We start from the raw sequence: 22,371 nt of genomic DNA on the forward strand, positions 1-22,371 counted from the left end.
CCCTTGAGACTGCACCACAGCTACAAAGGATGGGTCAGCAAGAAATTCCTATTCGGGTGTTCTAACTGCTAGCCAGCACGGCTGTGCTTTCAGGAGGCATGCTGGGGAGGGAGGGGCTGGTGCAGGGCTGGGAGCTGCCCCCTCCACCCGCTGTCCTCCTCTCCTGGGACTGCGGAATGAGAAAATCTAAGTGTCCCAGGAGAACATTCCATGCTTCTGAGCAAGTTAAGGCACCTGGACAGACTCTGTTGTGCCTTTGCAGTCTTCCTTGGTCCTATGTGGACCCCAGAAGAAGAGATGTTCTGAGTCCAGATGGGCCAGAAACTTCAAAGAAACTTTCACTTCTGGGTTTTTCTTAATAAAAGACAGAATCCAGACCAGGATCTAGGGTATGTTTCTCCCTTTTCCTGGTTCCCTAGAAATACAGAGAGCCCACACTGTCAATCAGTGGGAACGGAAGGGGAGATGGAAAGGCCTAATGATAGCATGAGGGTCAAGGAACCAAACCAAGAAAGTCACAGAGATTGGATTCAAAGTAGAAGGGCAGATGAGAAAGATCTAGAAAAGTCCATCAAGAACAATCCCAAGACATGAAGTGTCTCCACTGAGAAAAGAAAGGCAGAAGGAGAGATTTAAATTAGACATAAGAAGTAATTCTCTAAAGAAATCTAAGTGATCCTGAGGTTGGCTACCAAGAGAGATTGGGGAATCTCCTTTTTTTAGAAGTTTTTTTTATTAATAGTAATATTATAATAAAAAAGTTATCCTTTGTATTAGTTTCCTAGGGCTACCATAATAAAGTACCGCAAACCAGGTGGCTTAAAATGACAGAAATTTATCGTCCACAGTTGTAGAGGCTAGAAGTCCAAAATCAAGGTCTCAGCAGGGCCATGCTCCTCTGGAGCCTGTAGGAGAGAATCCTTCCTTGCCTCTGCCTAGCTTCTGGTGATGGTTGTCAGTCCTTGGCATTCCCGGGCTGGCAGCTGCATCACTCCGACCTCTGCCTCTGTCGTCACTTTGACATTCTCCCTGGGTGTCTGCGTCTTCATATGGCCACCTTCCTCTCTTATAAGTATACCAGTCGTATTGGATTAAGGGCCCACCCTAATGACCTCATCTTAACTTGATTACATCAGCAAAGACCTTATTTCCAGAAAAGGTCACATTAACAGGTACTGGGGCGGTTAGGGTTTCAACATATCTTTTTTTTTGGAGGGGGGGACACAATTCAACCCATAACATCCTTGATCGACTTGCTACTATGTTTTAGATCTGTGCTTTATCTGTGAGTTGTAAAGGAACTTCTTTCGGGGGAAACATAGTAAATAAATGATGTGTTCTCCAATAGGTCGGTGCTTTTATGGTAAACAAAGACTGGGCAATTTGAATAGAAAGGATTTAAATGCTGTCACATGACCTGAGCTGAGCACCCCACGTGCACACACTTCATGCTGAATCAGCAGAAAGCTCTATGGAGTAGATCTAATTGTCCCTATTTTATAGATGGCAAAACTGAGGTATAGCTGGTAAGTGGTAGGGCCAGAACTTGAACTCATGACTGTCTGATTCCAAAGTTCATGGTTTCCTGGCTATTTCACGCACTATGCTCAGAGAGAAGGTGAATTTCTCAGACTGGACCCTGACATCTAGCATGAGAAAGAGAAGCAAAGGATCTTGTCACCCAGTCTGGGGCCTGTCCTTCAGGGTATGTGTGTAAAGCCCTGTTGTATTCCTGCACGCCATGCCCATGAACTTCATGGGGGATTCCCTGGCTCAGAGTCAGGGCCCCCTTCAGGAGAGAGAGCCATGAGCTGGAAAGACCTTGAGCCCAGAGTCTGTTGAACACTAACTGTGACAGAAGAAAAATCTGTTTCTCAGCAGATTCCCAAGACTTTCAACACATAGAGAACTTTGTCTCTCCTCCCTTCTCAACTGAGACATGCCTCTCCCCCACCCTCACTCGCAGCTGGCTGTCACCTTGGTCACTGAGGAGTCCATTGGCTTTGACACACAAACTCAGTTCTCCTAATGGCCTGCCAGGGCTGGAGTTTATTTTCTTCTGTTATTGTCTTGAATGTAGATTCTTTTTAAGGATATAAAATTTTGCTTTATTTTTAGGAACATTTTTCCTTTGAAAAATAATAAAGGACATCTTAGACAGTTTAGGGAATATAAACACTCAAAATGGAAAAACTAAAAATCTACTGTAAAATTACCACCCAAATATAACCAGAGTTAAATTTCTGTATATCTTTCTCTTTTTTTTCCATGAATAGATATACACCAAAATGGAATACTACATACGGCATTCTACGTATTATTTTGCAATTTGCTTTTTGTGCTTAATGATATAGCATGAATGGATTTCCAAGTTGCTAAGCAGTTTTCCATAATTTGAACATTCTATGTGCCAGGCTCTCTACTAGACATGTAGGGAATACAAAAGGAGGAATAAAAAGTTTTCCCTGCCTTCAAGGAGAGCCCACAGTCTGGGTGGGAGAGTGGTGTCTGCTGTGAGAGCTACAGCGCAATTCAGAGAGCCCGAGTCCCGGGCCCCAGTGCTGCTGCTGATGGCGCAGCTGTGGGTGAATTTGTCTGTCAAGGAAAACTGGCACAGCTGCTCCCACCCAGCTTAAATGGGTTTGAGGCTCAGCTATAGTGCTCCGCGGTCTGTGGGGAGAGAGCACGCTTTAGTGAGAAATTCTGCAGGCGCTCTGCCTAATGGGTATGTGTCTCCAGGAAACCAGGGACAAGAGACTTGAATTTGCTGCTCCCAGAGTTGGCCTCAGTTCCCTTGTTCCTGTCACAGTGTGAGCATCTTGAGGCACCAAGCATGTGTCTAGTGTTTAGTGATATGTATTTCTCATACAACATGGTCCTCCTAGCAAGCAAGCTAATTCATCAGCTGCTCAAATAAAGAAGCAATAGTTTGACCCAGCAATGAAAGAAAGATGATTGCGTTCAACTCATTGGGAGAGAATGTGGGGCTCTCCTACATGTCGTCTTCCTAAGAGATTTTCAGGGGAAATTTTGATCATACCTGGTTTCTGTCATGTGTGCACTTTAGAGCCCAACCCCATGAAGATGCGGCTCCTCTGGGGGGTCTGTGAAGGCGTTCTATGATGCAGAAGGCAATGTGGTTCCTGGCAGGGCCTTGTGTATGTGAAGGCTTCCTTGGATATATAAAGTACTCCAGAAAAAAAGGAATTTGTCCAATTGGAATAGCACATAAAGATCTCCAGAGGCCGGCCTGGTGGCGCAGTGGTTAAGTGCACGTGCTTCGCTTCAGCGGCCCAGGGCTCACTGGTTCAGATCCTGGGCGCACACTGACGCACCGCTTGTCAAGCCATGCTGTGGTGGCATCCCATATAAAGTAGAGGAAGATGGGCACGGATGTTAGCCCAGGGCCAGTCTTCCTCAGCAAAAAAGAGGAGGATTGGCATTGGATGTTAGCTCAGGGCTGATCTTCCTCACAAAAAAGAAAAAAAAATCTCCAGACACTATGTCAGATAGAGATATTGACTTTCCTCCTCAGAAGGAAAGATAGTAGTGAAATTCATAGAGACAGAAGGTAGAATGGTGGTTGCCAGGGGCTGGGGGGAGGGGAAAGGCGAGACATTGTTTAATGGGTACAGAGTTTCAGTTTTGCAAAATGAAAAGAGTTCTGGAGATGGATGGTGGTGATGGTTGCACAATTATGTGACTATTTCATGTCACTGAACTGTAAAATATATGAACTTAAAAATAGTTAAGATGGTAAATTTTGTGTGACGTATAGTTTACATAATTCTTTTTAAAGAATAAATAAAGGGAAGGTAGCTTTCTTGTGAGGACAATGTCATTGAAGGAACACTAACTGCGAGGAACTGGGAGGCAGCAAACAGCATGAGTTCCTAGAAGATGCTTTCCAGAAGGCGGCTGCTCTGGCATCCTGTCGGGAGGCTGTTAGGGACTGTAATGCTGACAGCCTTGCAGAGGACAGTCACACAGCCAGGAAAGGCTGGCAGAGAGCTGGGGACATGCCAGAGACAGCTGGAAAGGGAGGAAGCAAAGCGGGGGGTAGGCAATATCAAATCATGTCCATGTTTGCAGCTCTGTGCCGACTGTTCTGGAACAAGTTGAGAGTCAGAGGGGTGTCTGTGAGGGGCTCAGAGAGCAACTCTTTGGATTTTAGGCCTTATTGTACAGCCCTGTGGTGCCTTGGTGCTTTGAGTCCGACTCTGAAGTTGAACCCAATCCATGCGAAGACCCCTTCTGTAGCAGGCACACAAGTGTCTGTTAATTGAATCCATGCTTTAAAGCTGGGACCAGAGAGAGTGAAAGGCCTTGGGGTGATGAGAACACACTCCTGACAGGCTCCATCCTCACACTTGTCGCCATTCCTGGCATGTGCGTGGGAAGCAGGGAACTGGCTAGGAGCTCTGCTTTTGGAGTCAGACCGACCTGGGTTTGAATTCTGGCTCTGCCACTCCCTGGCTGTGGGATTTGAGGTAAGTTACTTACCCACTCCGAGCCTCTGTCTCCTCCATTCTAAAATGGGACTATAACGATGCCCCCTCCCAGGATGATTTTGAGCATTGCGCGAGATGATGCATTTGTTCACACTGCTGCCGGGCGCCACGCTGGCATGGGATGCCAATTTCAATACACGGTAATTTTTAGAGGAAGTAATTGTGGTAGGAGCTCATGGATAGGAAAGACTCGAGGATGAACAAGCCTAGAGTACACCCCAGTGGGCGCGGTCTTCTTGCCGAGGCAGCAAATGCTACAGGCAGCGTGTGCTCCTGCCGTGATGGAAGAGGGTGAACTCGATGTGATGGGGCACCAGGGGGGCTTCACAGAGGGGAGCTGGCCAGCAGCAATAGCAGAGGCTACGGTTTCCTCCTGACACACACCTCAGATCAGGTCATTCCCTCAACCCCTGAGAACACCCTGCATCACCTACAGACTGAAACCAAACTCATGAGCCCAGTTATGGAGGCTCTTCAGAACTGGCCCAGCTTTCTTTCTAGCTTTATCTGATCCTACACCAGTTGGGTCTACTCCTTTCTCCATGCCTTTGTTCATGTGATCCCTTCCTCCTAGAATGCCCTTTCCCTAATTCTACATGCCCATCGTCTCCCTGTCTGTCAAGGCTCAGCTCAAATGCCACCTCTTCTTCAAAGCTCTCCTGGGTCCCCCAAACAGGAGTGATTTCTGCATCCTCTCGGCTCCTGGCAGCCTTTCATTGAAAGAGGCTTTCCCTCGTGTACTGTAGGATTTATACACAGATCTCATCTCCTGTCCTACACAGTGAGCCCCAGGGTGGATTCCCATGGCTCCATCCTCGGATCCCCCTCAGCACCTACTACAGAGTTTTCCACGTGACAGGAGTTTGACAGAAGAGAGGAGGGAGGGAGGAAAGCCAAGAAGTACTCGGAACTTTTCAAGATGAAAGGGAATTATTCCTTCCACATGAAGGCCAAAAAAGAACGCTCTGCTCTCAGAGCACATGCCCCAGGAAGGGAAAGCAGTGCCACTGAAGGATGGCCACAGGATGAAGAGCTCTTGTCTGCTGTCCACCCAGCCAGTACTGAACCTTCCTGGGTAGGACAAGCTAACTTGATGGAGCAGGGAAGGGGCAGTTTCAGGAGGTCTCCAAGACCACCCTCTGGTTCAGTGATTTGCTGGAAGGACTCATAGAACTCAGCAGAGCTGTTCCACTCACAGTTATGGTTTATTACAGGAAAAGGATACAGATAAAAATCAGCAAAGGGAAGAGGCACAGAGGGCAGAGTCCAAGGGAGACCAGGCCCAGCTTCTGGTTGTCCTCTGCGAGTGGGGTTGTGCGGACAGCACTTACTTCTCCCTGCAACAGCGTGTTACAACACACAAGAGTACTGCCAGCAGGGAAGCTCATCCAAGCCTTGCTGTTGTCCAGAGTTTTTACTGGGGGTTGGTCACATAGACATGGCTGACCACCTACACGGCTCTGACCTTAATCTCCCACATCTCCAGAGGTCAAGTTGATACCACATGACCCAAGACCCCCACCATAAATCACACTGTTAGCATCGGCTATACGGCCCAAGGCCCCCAGGGAAATAAAGGCTTAGCGGTTACCTTCTGGGAGCCAGGTCCAGAGCTCCCGTTGGCTCTCAAAGAGAAGCAGGACCCAAAAGGAGCTAAGTGGATGTTCTCTATGAAGTCTTTCCCAGTCCTGGTATCAGGGTGTACAAACCAGGGTCAAAAGAAGGAGGTTTAACTCCAAATAACCCATCTCCTTTCTCACTCTTGACTGGACCCCAAGGCTAAACTCCAAGAACGTGAGCATCTGCCTGAAAAGTTTGAGGGATTGTTTCCTTTCAGCTGCATCTCAGGCACCTGGCCCTCCACTTTGCTCAGAAATTCATCTGTAACCCCAAACACCTGATAGGACTTTCTGGCAAGCAGGCATTTCCATCAGGACCCTCAGCTTCCCGAAATCTTTATGGAAGATCATTTTTGAAACCTAGGCTCAATTCCCACCCAGGGAGGCCCCCCAGGGAGGCCCTCTGGGTCCCCTAGCCCCTTCCCAAACTCCTGCAAGAAGGAGCTCTCTGTCCTGCCAGCTTGGCGGTCAGCGCCGAGTAGAGGGAACTCAGCTCTTGGCCCAAGGTCCCTGCCCCAGGAAAGGCGCTTGTGCCTGATGGAAAATTTGGGCTGAAGGACACTCCTTTCCAAGATCCCAGGTTCGATATTTACACAACGTCTGAAATTAATGCAGAGAAAACCTTCAAGTGCTCAGGCTGGAACGGGAGGCTGAGAACAGGAAGGGGCGGGTCCCAAGTACCAGGGTTTTTTCCACAAAGAGAACAGGGCGAAGCTAAATGTCTCTGTGTGAGTGAATCAGGAGCCGTTAATAGTGCCAGGTACCTCTCCAGATTAAACTGATTGCCCTGGGAATTTGCAACCGCGAGCAGGGAGAGGTGGGAATAATGGGGAAAGGTGGTGGTGTTGAGCTGAACTCTTCCCTCAAGTGCCCACCCTTGTCCAGGCATGTGCATCAGGGCCAGGGATGGCTGCAGCTGCCCTGCCCCTAGGAAGCACCACCCATGGCCAGCCGTCCTTCCCAGCTCCTGGCCTCGGCCTCACTCCCAGCCTCATGGAAATGCAGCCCTCATCAGGCTGCCAGCATGGCTCTGAGGGCTGTTTTGTCCCTGGCGTCACCCACCACTCCCTGCTTGGCCCATCCGCCCCACTCCTGTTCTTCTCCTAGCAGGAGAGGAGCGTGAGTGGCTATTTCCATGGGCCACGTGTATGCTCCAGGCTGCCCCTGACAGCCCCCACTCAGAGCTACCCTCCTCCTAGGGCTTCCACGCTCCCCAGGGCTGAGGAGGCAGGAATGCTTTGAAATCAGGTGACATTCAACAGTTATGATCAGTCTTCCATTTAACACTCCTTCCATGTCCAAACTTAATCCAGAAGGGACACTGCCCCATTCATCAAGAGCCATTCATTCATTCATTTGACAGATATTGGTTGAGCACCTACTATGTGCCAGGCCCTGTTCTAGGCACCAGAAATGTACCAGTGAGCATAACAGACAGAAGTCCCTGCCCTTATGGAGTATGTATTCCAGGTAGGGAAAACACAATAAACAAACAAACAGAAAATGACAATAATCTCAAATAATGATAATGCTATAAATAAACAATAACAGGGTGACGTGATAAGGAGGGACAGCGGAGGGGCAGTGAGGGAACAGGATGGTCAGGGAAGGGACATTTGAACTGAGGCTGGAATAATAATAAGTGGCCATCTTGGGAAAGATCCAGAAGTGTGTACCAGAAAGAAGGAAGGGCAGGTACGAAAGCCCTTGGGAGGGAACAAGTTTTTGTGTTCAAGGAATAGCTAGAATGTGGCTGGGAACAGAGGTACAAGATGTGCTGTGAGCAGGAACAGGAGCAGATCGTGTAGGGCCTTGTAGGCCACAGGAAAGGGCTGGATTTTGCTCCAAGAACATCCATCCTGTTCTGCCATGAGGTGTGTAGGCCAAGCTTCCTTTTGCTTCAGCCATCACTTCTGACTTGAGCTCAGCATCCATGACTCATTCAAGATTCCAGTGTGATACAAGCTCCCTTCCTCCCGGCTCCTCCTGCCGCCCCATCCACCAGGATCAGACCACCCAGGAGACATAGGGACTTCTGTGTGGTGGTTTGGAAGGAACAAGAGGAAGTTCAGAGCAACTTGTCACAGAGAGTTGTCATTCCCTGCCTCTCCTCCTAACTGAAAATCAGCAATTTCCGGAGGCCTCATCCATGGATATTCTGGCTAGAGATGTCAAGAAACTTGCCTCAGGGTCACCCAGATAGCAAGTTGTGGGTCAAAGGTATGAATTCAGGTTGTATTCTCAAGCTGCCCACCTTCTATCATACCATGTTGCCTCCCAGGAAACTTGAGAAGAGGCAATTTCAGGAAATTGCTTAGAGCTTGGGTTCAAGGTGGACCCCAAAGAGCGGATGAAGAACAGCATATTTCTTGTCACAGCAGATCCAAGTCAAACAGTTATTACTAGCTGGGACGTTTTTCAGTGGGTGGAGGGAATCAAGGCAGAAAGACCAGAGATGGGAAAAATTGATGTCTTCTTAAGTATTTTTGCTCTATGCCCTGAACCAGGGTCTGCTCCTTCCAGTTCCCTGTTGTGCCCACCACCCACCTCCTCAGGCAGGACCTTCCCCTGCAAGCCCACGTAGGCCTTCAGCAAACCAAGGACAGCTTTGTTTTTATTGTGGGACCAGCGTCCTTCTGGCCCTGGTCAGGCCAGTGAGGTTGGCCATAGGTTGGCATTGACAGAAACAGCTCCTTGGGCTGATTTCTGAAGCTGAAGTTCAGAGAGGGCATCCTTCCCTTGCTCCCTCCTCCCTGCCCCTCTGTGATCAGCAGCAGAGGAAGCAGCAGGAGTTGGCCGGCTCTTCCGGCTATGGGACACGAGGGTCATCTCATGGCAGGGTGTGACATTAGAAAGGGCCAGAAGACCCAGCTCAAGGGAGGGTTCTACTGACTTTTCGAGTGAGTTGGCTGATAGGAATCCAGATATTCCTGAGCGAGTTAGGTTCATGCCGTTGCAGGTACTGCCTGCGAGTGGCCCATTTAATCAGGAATGGCTTGATTAGAGCTCTTTAAAAACCCTGAAAACCTGTGGAGGGAAGTTAATGAAAACTGCCTGCAGCCCTGCCCAGCAGAAGTGGATTTGTGAGGGGCCGTCTTGTTTCTTTTTTGGAGCCCTCCCACAAGTTACCTGAAGGACTTTGGGGAGGAGCTGCCATGTTGGGCTATAGGAGCCAGTCCTCCATTGGACTTCTGGGGACGCAGGGAAAGCCAGGACTCGGCGCTCCAGCCGGGGTTGTCCCTGCTTATGGAAGGTCCGGAAGTGGGTTAGGATTCTTGCTGGGGAACACCCCTCCTCCAGACTGACCCTGCGTTAATCATCGTCAAGGCCAGTGCCCATATTCCAGGCACTCTGCAGCTCCAGGCAGAGCTGGAGCAGGTATTGGATTTCCCTCTCTTATGAACTAATTAGTTACGGATTTTACCCTCGACCAACCCCTAAAGCTCTCTGGATCTGAAATTCCATGAGAACATCTCCTATCTCCCCCTTTATTGAAGTATATTTGTTGACTGAATAATGGAATGAATGAGTAAAACTAATGAATGTAGAGAGGCTGGGAATGTTAAGAAAAAACATGGGATTTGTAGCCGTAAGACCTGGGTTCCAGACCAAACTCAGCCACTTACTATCTATGTGACTTTGGGCAAGTTACTTAACCTCTCTGAGCAGTCGTCTCAGTAGCTGTAAAGTGAGAATGGCAATATCTATCTTTGCAAGATTGTTTTAAGGATGAGAAATTCGTACAGCTGAGAGCACAGTTCCTGGTACAAAGGCCCATCACAAAGGTAGTCCTTGATTGTGAAACCATAGTATAAGCTGATTCTGACTGTAAGATGCTCACTGTTGCGTGAAGGTAGAGAGGGGATGGCTGCCTTCACTCAGAGACCGCAGAGAAGCTCTGAGAGTGACAAGCCTGTGTCACTGGAGAGGGCAGTGGCAGCACTGGGATCTTAATTTACAGTCCACAGTGTTTTGTTTTTTAAATAATTTTACATATTTATTTATTTTTTCCCCAAAGCCCCAGTAGATAGTTGTATGTCATAGTTGCACATCCTTCTAGTTGCTGTATGTGGGACACGGCCTCAGCGTGGCCGGAGAAGCGGTGTGTCGGTGCGCACCTGGGATCCGAACCCGGGCCGTCAGCAGCAGAGCGCACGCACTTAACAGCTAAGCCACAGGGCCGGCCCTACAGTCCACAGTTTTGTGAACCCACATCCTACGCCCAGTCTTGGGGCGAATGCAGGAACGAGCCCTAGGCTAACCAAGTTGGGAAGATTTCCACTGTTTACTATCTTTACAGATCAAATGACCATCCACACGGGGCATCATTTAAATTAGATCTAGGCATTAATTGTATTTGGGTGTAACTTCTCCTCACTTCTTATCAAGTCAGCACACGTTGGTTGAGGGGTTCCTACGTGCAGGGACACAGTGCTCCATGCCCACAGTAGGTGCTCAGTGCCTCAACACTAGATTAAATGCCAAGATGGGGGCACACGATGCAGCTGCTCCCCCTCCTCAGTGAGGGAGGACCTGATCAGACAAGATTTGGGGAAGGAGACAGAATTTACTGAGAGCCATGCAGAGTCTCTCATTTAGTCCCCACAAAAGTCCTAGATGATGGATCCTGTTTTATCAGCTCTTTAGAAATAAGGAAATTGAGCCTCCAATTGGGCCAAGGTTGTATGTTCACATGTAAATGTCAGAGCTGCGATTCAACAGGATCGATGTGACTCCAAAACTATGCTCTTCCCACCACACAGCCCTGTCTGCCCCCCTCGCCATCCCCACCCACCCACACATGCACCCCATAAGTGGTTGGCCTAGTAATTTAAAACAACGATGGGAAGGAAGTCACAAGCCAGGATGTAGTCATTAATAAATTGGTGGTAACAACAAGAAATGACAAAGGATATGGGCAGAAAGGAGATGGTTCAGGCCAGAGCACGTTGGGGAAGTTCCCAAGAGGTGGCATTTGTACTGGGCCTCAAAGACAGCTCTGATTAGGTCAGATGTAGAGCCGTTCTACAGATGCAGAGCCTTCTGGAAGGAGCAAACTGTGTGAGCAACAGAAGGGAGGAGAAAGGGCCAGGCCAGACCCAAGCTGAGGGTTCAGATAGGGCCCTGCTGGGAGATGAGCCCGAGGCGTGGTAGCAGAGGGCCTTAAGTACCAAGGTAACAAGGATGACCTGTCGGTATGACACCCTCTGGCCTGTGTCATGTCTTGATTGTTTTTCTCCCAAACCTACCACCTGAGCCTTGCTCCTCCCCCCAGAGCCTCCTGGAACTCTCAGACCGGGCAGGACCCTCACAACCTCACAGCTGCCCTCTTTGCATCCCCCCACCTCTTGCTTCTTCCCTAGCACATTGAGGGCCCTGGGGGCATCTTTCCAGGTGGGCTCAAGCCCTCCCAGAGAAAGTTGACCTGGGTGTGGGAGCAGAACAAGCAAGAGATGAGCTGGTCCCTAACCATGAGGGAGGCTGTGGAGAGTGAGATGCGACTCATTCTGACCTGAGGTCAAAAGAGTCTCTCTTCTGCACCTCAGGGAGCTGGCATTTAGAATCTCAGAGAACTCCAGGACCAGTTCTCCCATTCTGCCCCCATTTCAGAGATGGAAAAACTGAGGTATAGGGTCAAGGTTAGGACCCAGAGCCCACTCGCTCATGTCTGCTATCTCTGTGTACAAGTTTGTCTCGACCGATAAGCTATAGGTAACTCCAAAGATAAGTCTTCCTTCCCCTTCACAGTCCCCTCTGTCTTCGTCCAGCACTGCTAGAGGCCAATCCAGACAAAACTGTGGACTTGGAGGGTTGGTCTGCAGCACCCCCACCCACAGTGGACTCAATTGCCCAGAAAGCAGGAAAACATTTGCAGACTTGAAGATGCTTCAGTGATGACAGAGCGAGTAATAAAATAAGGAAATCAACGTTTTGGAAAAAGACACATATGGAGAAAAGTAGGAAGAAGAGGAAGGGGGAGAGAAGAGAAAGAGGAGGAAATATAAAAAGATTATTAGTGGGGCCGGCCCGGTGGTGCAAGCGGTTAAGTGCACGCGCTCCACTGCGGTGGCCCGGGGTTCGCCGGTTCGCATCCCGGGCATGCACCGACCACCACTTGTCAAGCCATGCTGTGGCGGCGTCCCATATAAAGTGGAGGAAGATGGGCACAGCCCAGGGCCAGTCTTCCTCAGCAAAAAGAGAAGTATTGGTAGGTGTTAGCTCAGGGCTGATCTTCCTCACAAAAAAAAAAAAAAGAGTATTAGCATCCACAAAAATCACTTTCACAGTGTTCCTGGGGGTGAAGCTTGCGTATGATTCCAGTTTACAGATGGGAAAACTGAGGGCTTACATGAGTTCCCCAGTGACTCAGGACAGACCTAGGACTGGAATCAGCTTCCTGGCTCCCCCTTTCCTCATCATCGTACCATGTCTGTTTAGAATACGTGTTTAGAAAATTAGCAGCTGCTGTTGGGGGTCACTCTGGCCAGATATGTCATTGGTATGGGATCCCTGCCCCTTTCCTGATGCTGGATTTGAAATCCCCATGTCAAGGGCGTATGCCACCACTTTTATGCACAGATGTAGGATGGATCTTGTTCATGAGTGATCAGAGAAGAGGCACTATCAGGAGATTAGCCTGCAAATAAGTGATGTGCTGCAGGCCGGTAGCTGGGGGAGTGGGTGACCTTGGTCCTTTTGAATCTCTACCCCAGAACTTAAGTCACAGACAGAGAGCCACTTGGTTACCAGCAAATCTTACTGGTCAACCAGTCTGCCAAATTCCAACCTCCACCTGTTCATCCAACAAGTAGATATCAAATACCATTTTTTGTTGTTCCCGGCACTGCATGAGTTAACACAGAAGGATATTTTTTTAACTTAAGGCTTGACTTTCAACCTTAAGGAGATCACAATCTGCATGATGAGGCGAAGCTAGGAAGCTAGCCTATGTAAAACAATAGGAGAAAAATTAAGTACTAAAGTGCCAGGGAAGCAGTCACAGTGGGGAGAGCAGAACCAAGGGGCAGGGCCTGATGAGGCTTCCTGGAGGACATGGGAGCCCTACAGGGTCGGGGTCCGGGGAGCGCCCACATTCACTTACCCAGCAAACAGTTGCTGAGTCCACACCTATGTGGCCGGAAATATGACATGGAGACGAACATGGGCCTGACCTGCCCTAGGGCTGGCAAACTGGCCTTGGTTTCAGGGTCAGCATCGATGACCCCAGGGACTCATGAAGGACAGCACAATGAACAGAGAAGGAGGCTTCATTAGACAGAAAAAGAGAAGTGCACATTCTCCTTCTTCCAGCCTTTTTCTTTATTTAGTGTTAGTTCCAGTAGTGTGCTGGTACGCCCACTCTCAAAAAGGGAAAGAAAAGAAGAAAAGCCCTCATTTGTAATGTTTGCTGATTTCCATGGTGTAAATACTCCCGTCGTGACCAATTTCAAGCTACCGATGTGACGTCACTGAACACGCAGTTGGAAAGAAATGTTTAAAATTGGCTCTGGCGAGCCAGTACAAGCTGGCTCCACACACCACTGGTTCTACTGGAGCCCTGGGAAGGGAAGACCCTGGTTGTCACACACCTGGGCTTGCACGTGGACTGTGACCTTCCCAAAGTCACACGCCATACTGACATACTAGCATTAATCAATATAGTTATGCACATCACGAGCAAACAATATATATCCCTAGCTGAGATTTATTGAATGCAAAATGGGAGAGGTCTACCTCAAAGGGCTGTGCACCTCATGAGTGCTCCACAGATGTGAGCCTCCAGCCCCACCTCCTCGCTCAGAGGCCTGTGGTTGAAGGAGATGACTTCAGGTGCCTGGGCCTCCATGTGTGCATTCATTCATTCAGCAGACATTTCCTGATTGCCCGCTCTCTGTGCTGGGCACTCTGCCAGAGGCCAGGGATACTCAGGAACAGGACAGACACAACGACTCCCTGTAGAGCTCACAAACATGGGATTCTGATGGCCAGACCCTGGAGCTGGTTCTGGTCTTGGCTCCATCTCCAACTTACTGTGTGGCCCTGAGAAAACCACTTACCTCCTTGGGCCTCAGTTTCTTCACCTATAAAATGAAGGAGTTGGACTTGGTGTTCATGAAAGTCTGTCCAAGCTCTACCTTCTATGGCTCCAGGGAGGGAGGAGTGGTCTGGGAGCCACATGAGGAAGAGGCAAAGGACCTGGGAGTGTCTCCACAGAGAAGAGCAGACAAGAGCAGTTTGGACCCCTGAAGATGGCATGAGTCCCACGTTTACTGTGCTCCCTGAGAGTTCGTGGGTGGAAATTATAAGGGGAGTGGGGGTCATTTTGACTCCATCTTGGAAGATGTTGAGCACAATCAGAGCTGCCCAGCAATGGCATGGGCCGCCTTCTGAAGGAATGAGCTCCTCCAATGCAATTAGAGGGTGAAGACCACCTGCCTCGGCCACGTAGTCAGGATCCCTGGCAGGGAGGTCATGATCATAAAACTCCCTTGTCAACAGTTCTGAAGGAACAACAAAAGTCATTGGTCCACTGTGTTGTATGGAAAAGCAAAAGGATGCAAAAAGGTTACAACTCCATAAAACACAGGTGGACGCCTAAGGAGAAAGACTAGGAGGAAGGAAAGCTATTAAAACACAGATAAGGGTTGGATTGGGATTGAAGCTTATGGTGATTTGTTTTCTCTGTCTCCCTATTTTCCAAATGTTTGGTAGTATGGTGATGTTGTTTTTGAAATGAGGCAGTTTTATTCTTTACGGAAAGTCATCTAGTCCCACCCTCATCCCAGGACAAGAAGCCTCCCTACAAAGAACTGAACTCTCTTCCAGACCTGACACTAGGGAGGGGGGAGGACAGTGGCATCGAGGGATGCCTGCTGAGTGCCAGGCCGTGTGCTGGGGATTGAGCCAGAGACACAGGCCTGCCCTCAAGGAGGGGGCCTGACTGGCACATTATCTCGTTCTGTCTCTGAAACAGCCGTGGGGTGGATCCTGTATTATTAAAGTGGTAGGTGGCCGAGCCAGGACTGAGACCCAGATCTGGGGATCTCCACTGCATGTTACTGGAAGAGGAATTCAAGGCAAATGGCTGAGGTGCCCATTCAGTCCCATAATTTGATGGAATAAAGGCCAAGGGCCGGGCCGGGTTGGTAACCATGGGACAGAGTCTAGCTGATGAGGAAGTGAAGGGTTTCCGTGTCTCCAGCTGTGGGGTCTCACATGCACACACACACACACAGCCTCAGCTCAGGTTAAAAGCACTAGCAAGCTTACTTTCCCCTATCAAGTCTCCCAGCAGTTATCCCCTGGGAAAGCCAGTTCCTTGGTGATCAACCCAACCCCACACACGCATATCCCACAGAAGCTCCACTCGCACAGCCCAGCCTTCATCCAGCATCCACTGCCCGCGCCCCCGAGCTCCTCTCTCGCTTCATTTCAGGCGCCCCGTCCCCGTCCTCTGCCCCAGCTACACCACCCCTCGCCACCACCTACCTTTGCTTCCTGTGGAGAAAGGCCTCCCTGTTGACGGGGCTGGCAAAGGCCATCTCCTCGCATAAAAGACTCAGTGAGTCCTGGAGACACTTGGAACCCAGACAGAATGGAATTTCTCCCTATTTTCTTTACAGCTGAGAAAACACATACAAACACAAGAGCATATTTATTGCGATATTTCTATCCCAAAGTTTGTCTTAGAAAAAAGAAGAAGAAATAAAATTAGTTCCTCTGCCCACTCCACCCCTACCCCCACCCCAACCCTTTCCATTCCTGGTCGAGGCCAGGGAGAAAAACAGTGCCGGCCGAGCCCCACAGAGAACCGCTGCATCCCGGACAATGTCAGGCTTGTTCAGAGAGCGGGGAAGAAACACAACTCTGAAAACAGACTCAGAACTTCCCTGTGAAGGGCGCACTGAGGGAAGAGGAACAGGCGGCCTTATGTCTGGACCCGGAATCCCCGAGGCCCTCGGAAGAGAGGAGCCCACAAGTCTAGCCCCCTCCCCAGAGTGGAGGGGACCCTTACCCTTTTGGCCTCCGGGGGACTATTTCCCGGCCGTGACTGGTCACACAGGGACCAAACAAGAGCGCCACAACTCAGCGGCCCCTCACAGTGCCAGAACCTGGAGCCCCAGAAATTTTTTTGAAGGTAGCATCTAAGTAGAAAAATCCCTGAGGCGAAGCAAGGGGCTGCTTCTGAGGCCTTTGGGATCTTCCAGACTTCCCCTGGGGTGAGGGAAACGTGCCCCACGCATTCCTCTCTGTACCCCCAGCACTCTCCGCATACACAGCCCTTTCCTTGCTCTGGTGACCCATATACGTGGGATGAATGAAGGATAGTGGTGGAAAGATCACTCAAATTGGCAGGCCAGGGTCACCCAAAAGGGTCGCCCAGAGTCCTGGGCCCCACTCGCCCCTCCCCCAGGCCTCCTGGGATAGGAACCCTAGGGGCCCCTCGGATGCTCCCCTCAGCCCCAGATCAGTCCAGCCCCAGCTGATGGTGGCTGAGCCAACAGCGACGCCTGCTGGGCCACCAGACTCCGGCAGAGCCGAGGTCCGGCCTGGGCTGCCATCCCAGCTGAGCGCTACTCAGCTTCTGAGAGCTCCACACTTGGCCTTCAGTTCCAGGTCCTCCCTCCCCTCAGAGGCCTCCTCCCGCCTCCCTGTGGAGCATCTGTGATGCAGACACTTCTTCAGCCTAGGCTAAAGTCTCCTGCTCACAGACTGGGGAGGATGGCAGGGTGGGCGCCAATGCAGGTCCATCCAACAGAACAGCTCGGTAAACATCAACAGGCGTGTGTGATGGAACGCAAGTCACAGGTGTCTGCAAGGTGACTGCACACCCTCTAGCCGGCCCTGCTCCATCTTGGCTGCACATGAGAACCTGCTGGGGAGCTTTTAAAACGCCTACGGAACAGGTGATTCACCAGGCTGAAGCCCAGGTGATTTCAATGTGCAGCCAAAGCCGAGAACCACTGCTCTGGCTGATCTCTTGTAAATTCAGTTGCGGGTTCTTGGGGTCTCCCTGCACTGGCCCAACTGGAGTCATGGTCCCAGCTGTGTAGGGGATGCCCTTTACGTTGTGGTTGTCACAGATTTGTATACTTAATGTGACAGTTTTCCAGCAGATGACAACAAGAAAGGCTTGTTTTTCTTATTCACACAAAGTCATTGTTTGGGCCAGCAGGAAGGCTGCAGAATCCCAGGTTCTCATTTCTCTCCTAAATTATTGATCAGTCCATCCCACAGCCTCCTCGGGAGCTCTCTGGGTGGGCATCCTTCCCCTGACTTGAGCCAGGACCCTGAATATTGCCCCAAACCTTGGAGCATTCTCCATTCTAATACACACAGGATTCCTGGATTTGAAGTTGGTGGCAGGTCCAGATTTCATCAGGGAGGTTGGGTAACCCGTGTCACTTCTCTGGACCTGGGGGATTGTATTTGTCAGGGTTCTCCAGAAAGACAGAACCAATAGGACGTGATATACATTTATTGTAGGAGTTGATTAGATCTATTATAAGAAATTGGCTCGCACGACTGTGGAGGCATTTGCAAGCTGGAGACTCAAGAGAGCCAGGGTGTCACTTCAGCCTAAGTCTGAAGGCTCGAGACTCAGGAAGAGCTGATGTTTCAGTTCAAGTCCAAAGGCAGTTTGAGGGTCATCAGGCAGGAGGAATTATCTGTTTTTGTTCGATTCAGGCCTTCAACTGACGGGATGAGGCCCACCCACATTAGTAGGGCAATGTGCTTTACTCACTCTACTGATTTAAATGTTAATCTCATCCAAAAACACCCTCACAGACACACCCAGAATAATATTCGACCAAATATCTGAGCATGCCGTGGCTCAGTCAGGTTGACACATCAAATCAACCATCATAGGATACTTCAGGATGAGCCTCTGCTGGTTGGAAGATGGGAAGTTCCCTAGCAAAGGCGGGAGGAGGTTTCCAGCTTCACGCCTGTGATTAAACTGAGAAATCTGTAAAGGTTTTGTGAAGAGATGACTCTTGGAGAAGATCTCTCTCGAACCACATGCAGCCTCCTTATCTTAATGTGATTTCAAGTCCTTGTGTCGTGGGCCCCCTGACCCTCAACCTCGCCATATCTGAAGCTCTGATAACGCCTCTGCCTCCTCTCTTCCAGGTGAACTATGACCACGTTACTCTTGCTGTTTGTGACTCTGAGGGTCATCGCAGCCGCGGTATCTGTAGAAGTTTCAGGTGAGGACACTCCCACGTTTCCTTTATCCAGCAGGCACTGAAGACGGCGTTCTGGATACTGGGTACTGAGCCCGGTGCTGCTGGTCCCAGGGACATAACTTCCCCTCACCTGGCCTTTTCTTGGCCCTGCCCCTTTTCTATCAAATGCAAGCATAACGGCCCTGAGAGAGCACCCGTGTGTGTGAACACACACGCGTGCGTCCAGGAGCCCCCCCTCAGATAATACTGCTCCCGGCTGCCCTCCAGGATGGACAGCGAGGGGGAGGGCTTCTGGTAGGCGCTCATCTCCCCAGTATCCTCTCTGTGGATCCCACCTAGAACCACCTCACGCTGAGCGTGGGGTTGGGGCAGGATGCAGATAAGCCCACAGAGAAAAGGCTGCCAAGGGAGGATGGACTGGAGCATAAAGAAGAGAAAATCGCCTGGGAAACAGTCAGAAAGAAGCCCCCAACAAATCACACAGACCTTTGCCTCTCTTGGCAAACGGTCCTCGGGAAGCCCGCCACCTGGTCTCTTGCATGTGGCAGGCACCGGGCAGATTTCTCATCACGAAGCCTTGAACCCAGTGAACAAACTGTCCACTGACCCCAGGATGGGCTTACTCCAAAGTGAGACGTATCTCCTTTAGACCCAGAGAGGCCCCTGCCCTGGGCCATGCACTTTAGAGGCCCCTCTCTGACCATCCTCCAGCCCCAACACTCCCTAAAGGACGAGAAGTCTGTAAGGCCAATGAGACATGTCTACCCAATCTATGTTCTCCTTTAGACCATACTCTGGGTACCCAGGACACCCGGAATACCCTGTCCAAGTGGACCCCAGCCACTCTAAGGGCCGCACGGGTCTCTCCTTTGGGTCCATCCTCCTATGGGGGGACCACGCCCCTGGTAGGAGCCACCCCTAGGCCCGAGGGAGGGGTTAAGGGGTGGCTGTTTGTATGGGGTGTGGACAGAGCTGGAGTGTGAGGCCTGCGATAAACCAGACCCCTCACAGTGCAGAGCAGGAGTGGGGAAAGAAGGAGGCTTGGCTCCCCTCCTCCTGCTCAGCCAACACATCCCAATGCAAAACTCTAGGGAATCCAAGAATTCTAAATTTGAATCTGGTTTTTCATTTTGAAAGGCTTCATTGTCAAATAGGAAGACAGAATACATTTTATTTAACAATCTATTGCCTTGATTTATAACTTTTAAATATGTAGACATATGGTATATGAGTCTCCATTTGTCCTCTCCCCTGGGACCCACAAAGATCCAGCCCCTGGCTGTAACTTGGGTGGTTTGCCCACACAGGCAAACCAGTTCACTAGAGTGGGGTGGGAGCTTTAAAAACTGCAGAACTACAGCTCTTCCTGGAGAACCACCACCACTAACACCGTGCTGTGTTGTGGGGCTGGGGCTGAGCATTCAGAGGGAGATTTTTGTGGAAGGGCCTGGTGGTGACTGCCCAGGACATCAAAAGGTTAGGGCTGGACCCCAAACATTCCTAGCTCCCCCTTCCTTGCCCTGTTATGAAACTACCACCCACAAATATCTGAAACATTTTTATTTTCAACCTGTAGGATGTCCTGGAAAAAAGGGTTCCATAAGTGCATGACTTACCTTGAAAGGTGCTATTTTTTCAAAAGCCGTTTCTTTCCCATTCCAGGAAGGTCTTTTACTTCTTAACAGGGTTTGGTAGACACACTGCATCTTCCCTGTCAATACTTGCCATGATTTTTTGTGGCGTCTAATCATATCCCATCCTCACCTCCCATCTGACTCTTTGCAGACTTAAATGTCTGATCTTCTCTGATGCTTCTCCAGCTAGGCCCCCCAGTTCCCCAATAGCAGAAGAGAATGAGTTGTGCTTCTGCAAAGTCGGGATGGAGCCCAAAGCAGACCTCCTCAAGTGGGACACATCTTTGAAGTTTTGTATCTTAGCTTTAAAAGTTGTGTGGATGTTTTTTCTCCCTCATAATAATTTTTTCTACCCCAAAATAATTTTTTCCCAAAATCTTTAAGTCAAGCTATCACTCCAGGAAGATGGGTCCTGTTTATCCTATGGCTTGGCATCCCCTATGGGACCCCAGTTTGAGAAACAGAGAGGTGGTCTCAACTCTGAGGTTTCCCCTGCCCTCCTCTGCCACCCTTTTCTGGCTCCACAGTTTCTGTCTTGAGGTGCAGAGACCAGGGATCTTGAGGAAGGCTGCTCTGAAAAGGTGTTGCACAGCTTCCTGGGAATTCCATATGGCACGGGACATCCCCACCATAGACACAAACACGCTCACTGGATTTTGTTGTTTCCAGAAGGACTGTGAGGGAGGATGGGTGGTCCTCTCTAGGCACTAACAGGTCTGTCTCCCTCCCCCACCTTTTCCCCACAGACCCTGACAACTCACTGAGTGTCAGCATCCCCGAACCATCCCCGCTGCGGGTCCTCCTGGGGACCTCCCTCACCGTCCCTTGCTATTTCATCCACCCCGTGCACCCGGTGACCACCGCGCCCTCCACCGCTCCCCTCGCCCCGAGGATCAAGTGGAGCCGCATTTCCAAGGAGGAGGAGGTGGTGCTGCTGGTGGCCACTGAAGGGCAGGTGCGGGTCAGCAGTGCCTACCAAGACAGGGCCTCGCTGCCCAACTACCCCGCCATCCCTACCGACGCCACCCTGGAGCTCCGGAACCTGCGCTCCAATGACTCCGGGATCTATCGCTGCGAGGTGATGCACGGCATCGAGGACAGCGAGGCCACCCTGGAGGTCGTGGTGAAAGGTGAGAGCCTCCACAGGGACACTGCTTCACCTGCGGAAAGAACCAGAAGGGTATCCTCACTGGTGTGGACCAGGCAGGCTGGAGTTCCAATACCAGCTGCCCCCGCCGGTGTCATCTCAGTCAAGTTACTTAATTAACTTGAATGGCTTCCTCTGTAACGAGGAGCTGGCCATATCATTCTGTCTGGACTTTGAGGGAATTAAATGCTTCCTGGCCACAGTCACATGTACAGGACAGTTTGTGCTTCGCAACAATCCTGTGATTCCGTGGGCCTCGTGACCCTCCCCATTTTACAGACAAGCCAACTGAGGTTAAGTGACTTGCCTGAAGTTTCCCTGGAAGTGAGCCAGAGCAGTCTCCTGACCCTTAATCCAGGTGTCTTTCCCCGCCTCACCTCTAGCCCCTCATTCTCAGTTCCAGAAGCCAAAGAAAGGGATGAAGACTTCCTGGTTCCCTTTCTCTTGAAGGCCCGAAGAGAATGGTTGTGTCCTTGGTTGGCTGCAGAACTTTGGTCAGCACCAGATTTCTCCCACTGGGAGGCTCTGTCCAAGACGGTCCACTCCTGGGTGTGCCTTAAACTGGGCTCTCCCTAGGATGCCCCTGGGCTGAGGGTGCATGGGGCTCTAAATGTCTCTTTCCTCAAAGGAAATATGGGGTCCTGGAGTGACAAGAAAAAATTTTAAGGAGGCAGATTTTCATTCAATTCAAAAAACTTTGTGATTATCAGAATTATCGTAGGTATTCAAAAAATATGCCTTGTGAGGTAGTGAGTTCCCCCGTTACTGGCGGTGTTCCAGCAAAGGCAGAAGGACCACATACAAATGTGGAGAGGGGATCCACGAATGTCGGCTAGAGGCCCGGAGCGGATGTCTCTAAGGTCCCTTTGACTGTTGCCGTAATTCTACGAGGGCCTCGATGATGAGAGGCTGTGCCTGACCTGCTCTCACCCGCGTGTCTTGCAGGCATTGTGTTCCATTACAGAGCCATCTCCACACGCTACACCCTGGACTTCGACAGGGCGCAGCGGGCCTGCCTGCAGAACAGTGCCATCATCGCCACGCCTGAACAGCTGCAGGCTGCCTATGAGGACGGCTTCCACCAGTGCGACGCCGGCTGGCTGGCTGACCAGACCGTCAGGTGAGCTCCAGGCCACCAGCAGACTGGGGTGGGCCATGGGCTGGAACGTTGACCAGCACTGAGCTGGTGGGGCTGCTAGGGATGCCTTGGCCAACTCTAGGTCAGGCACCTGATGACCTGTCCCAAATCCTTGTTACAGTAGTCCCCCC

At 50.5% G+C, this 22,371-nt stretch overlaps 1 protein-coding gene across 1 annotated transcript in view; it reads left to right on the plus strand.

Moving 5' to 3' along the window:
- The window catches only part of ACAN (aggrecan), a 68,345-nt gene that overhangs the window by 11,497 nt on the left and 34,477 nt on the right, over window positions 1-22,371 (plus strand). The window contains exons 2-4 of the mRNA XM_087428920.1: window positions 18,266-18,342; window positions 20,702-21,085; window positions 22,048-22,222. Coding sequence (XP_087285046.1) covers window positions 18,273-18,342; window positions 20,702-21,085; window positions 22,048-22,222 — 629 coding nt within the window. The 5' untranslated portion in view covers window positions 18,266-18,272. The remainder of the gene's footprint in view (window positions 1-18,265; window positions 18,343-20,701; window positions 21,086-22,047; window positions 22,223-22,371) is intronic.

This window comes from Ceratotherium simum, chromosome 3, assembly GCF_057802395.1.
Source record: "Ceratotherium simum simum isolate JZ-2026a chromosome 3, ASM5780239v1, whole genome shotgun sequence".
Classification (NCBI taxonomy): Eukaryota; Metazoa; Chordata; class Mammalia; order Perissodactyla; family Rhinocerotidae; genus Ceratotherium; species Ceratotherium simum.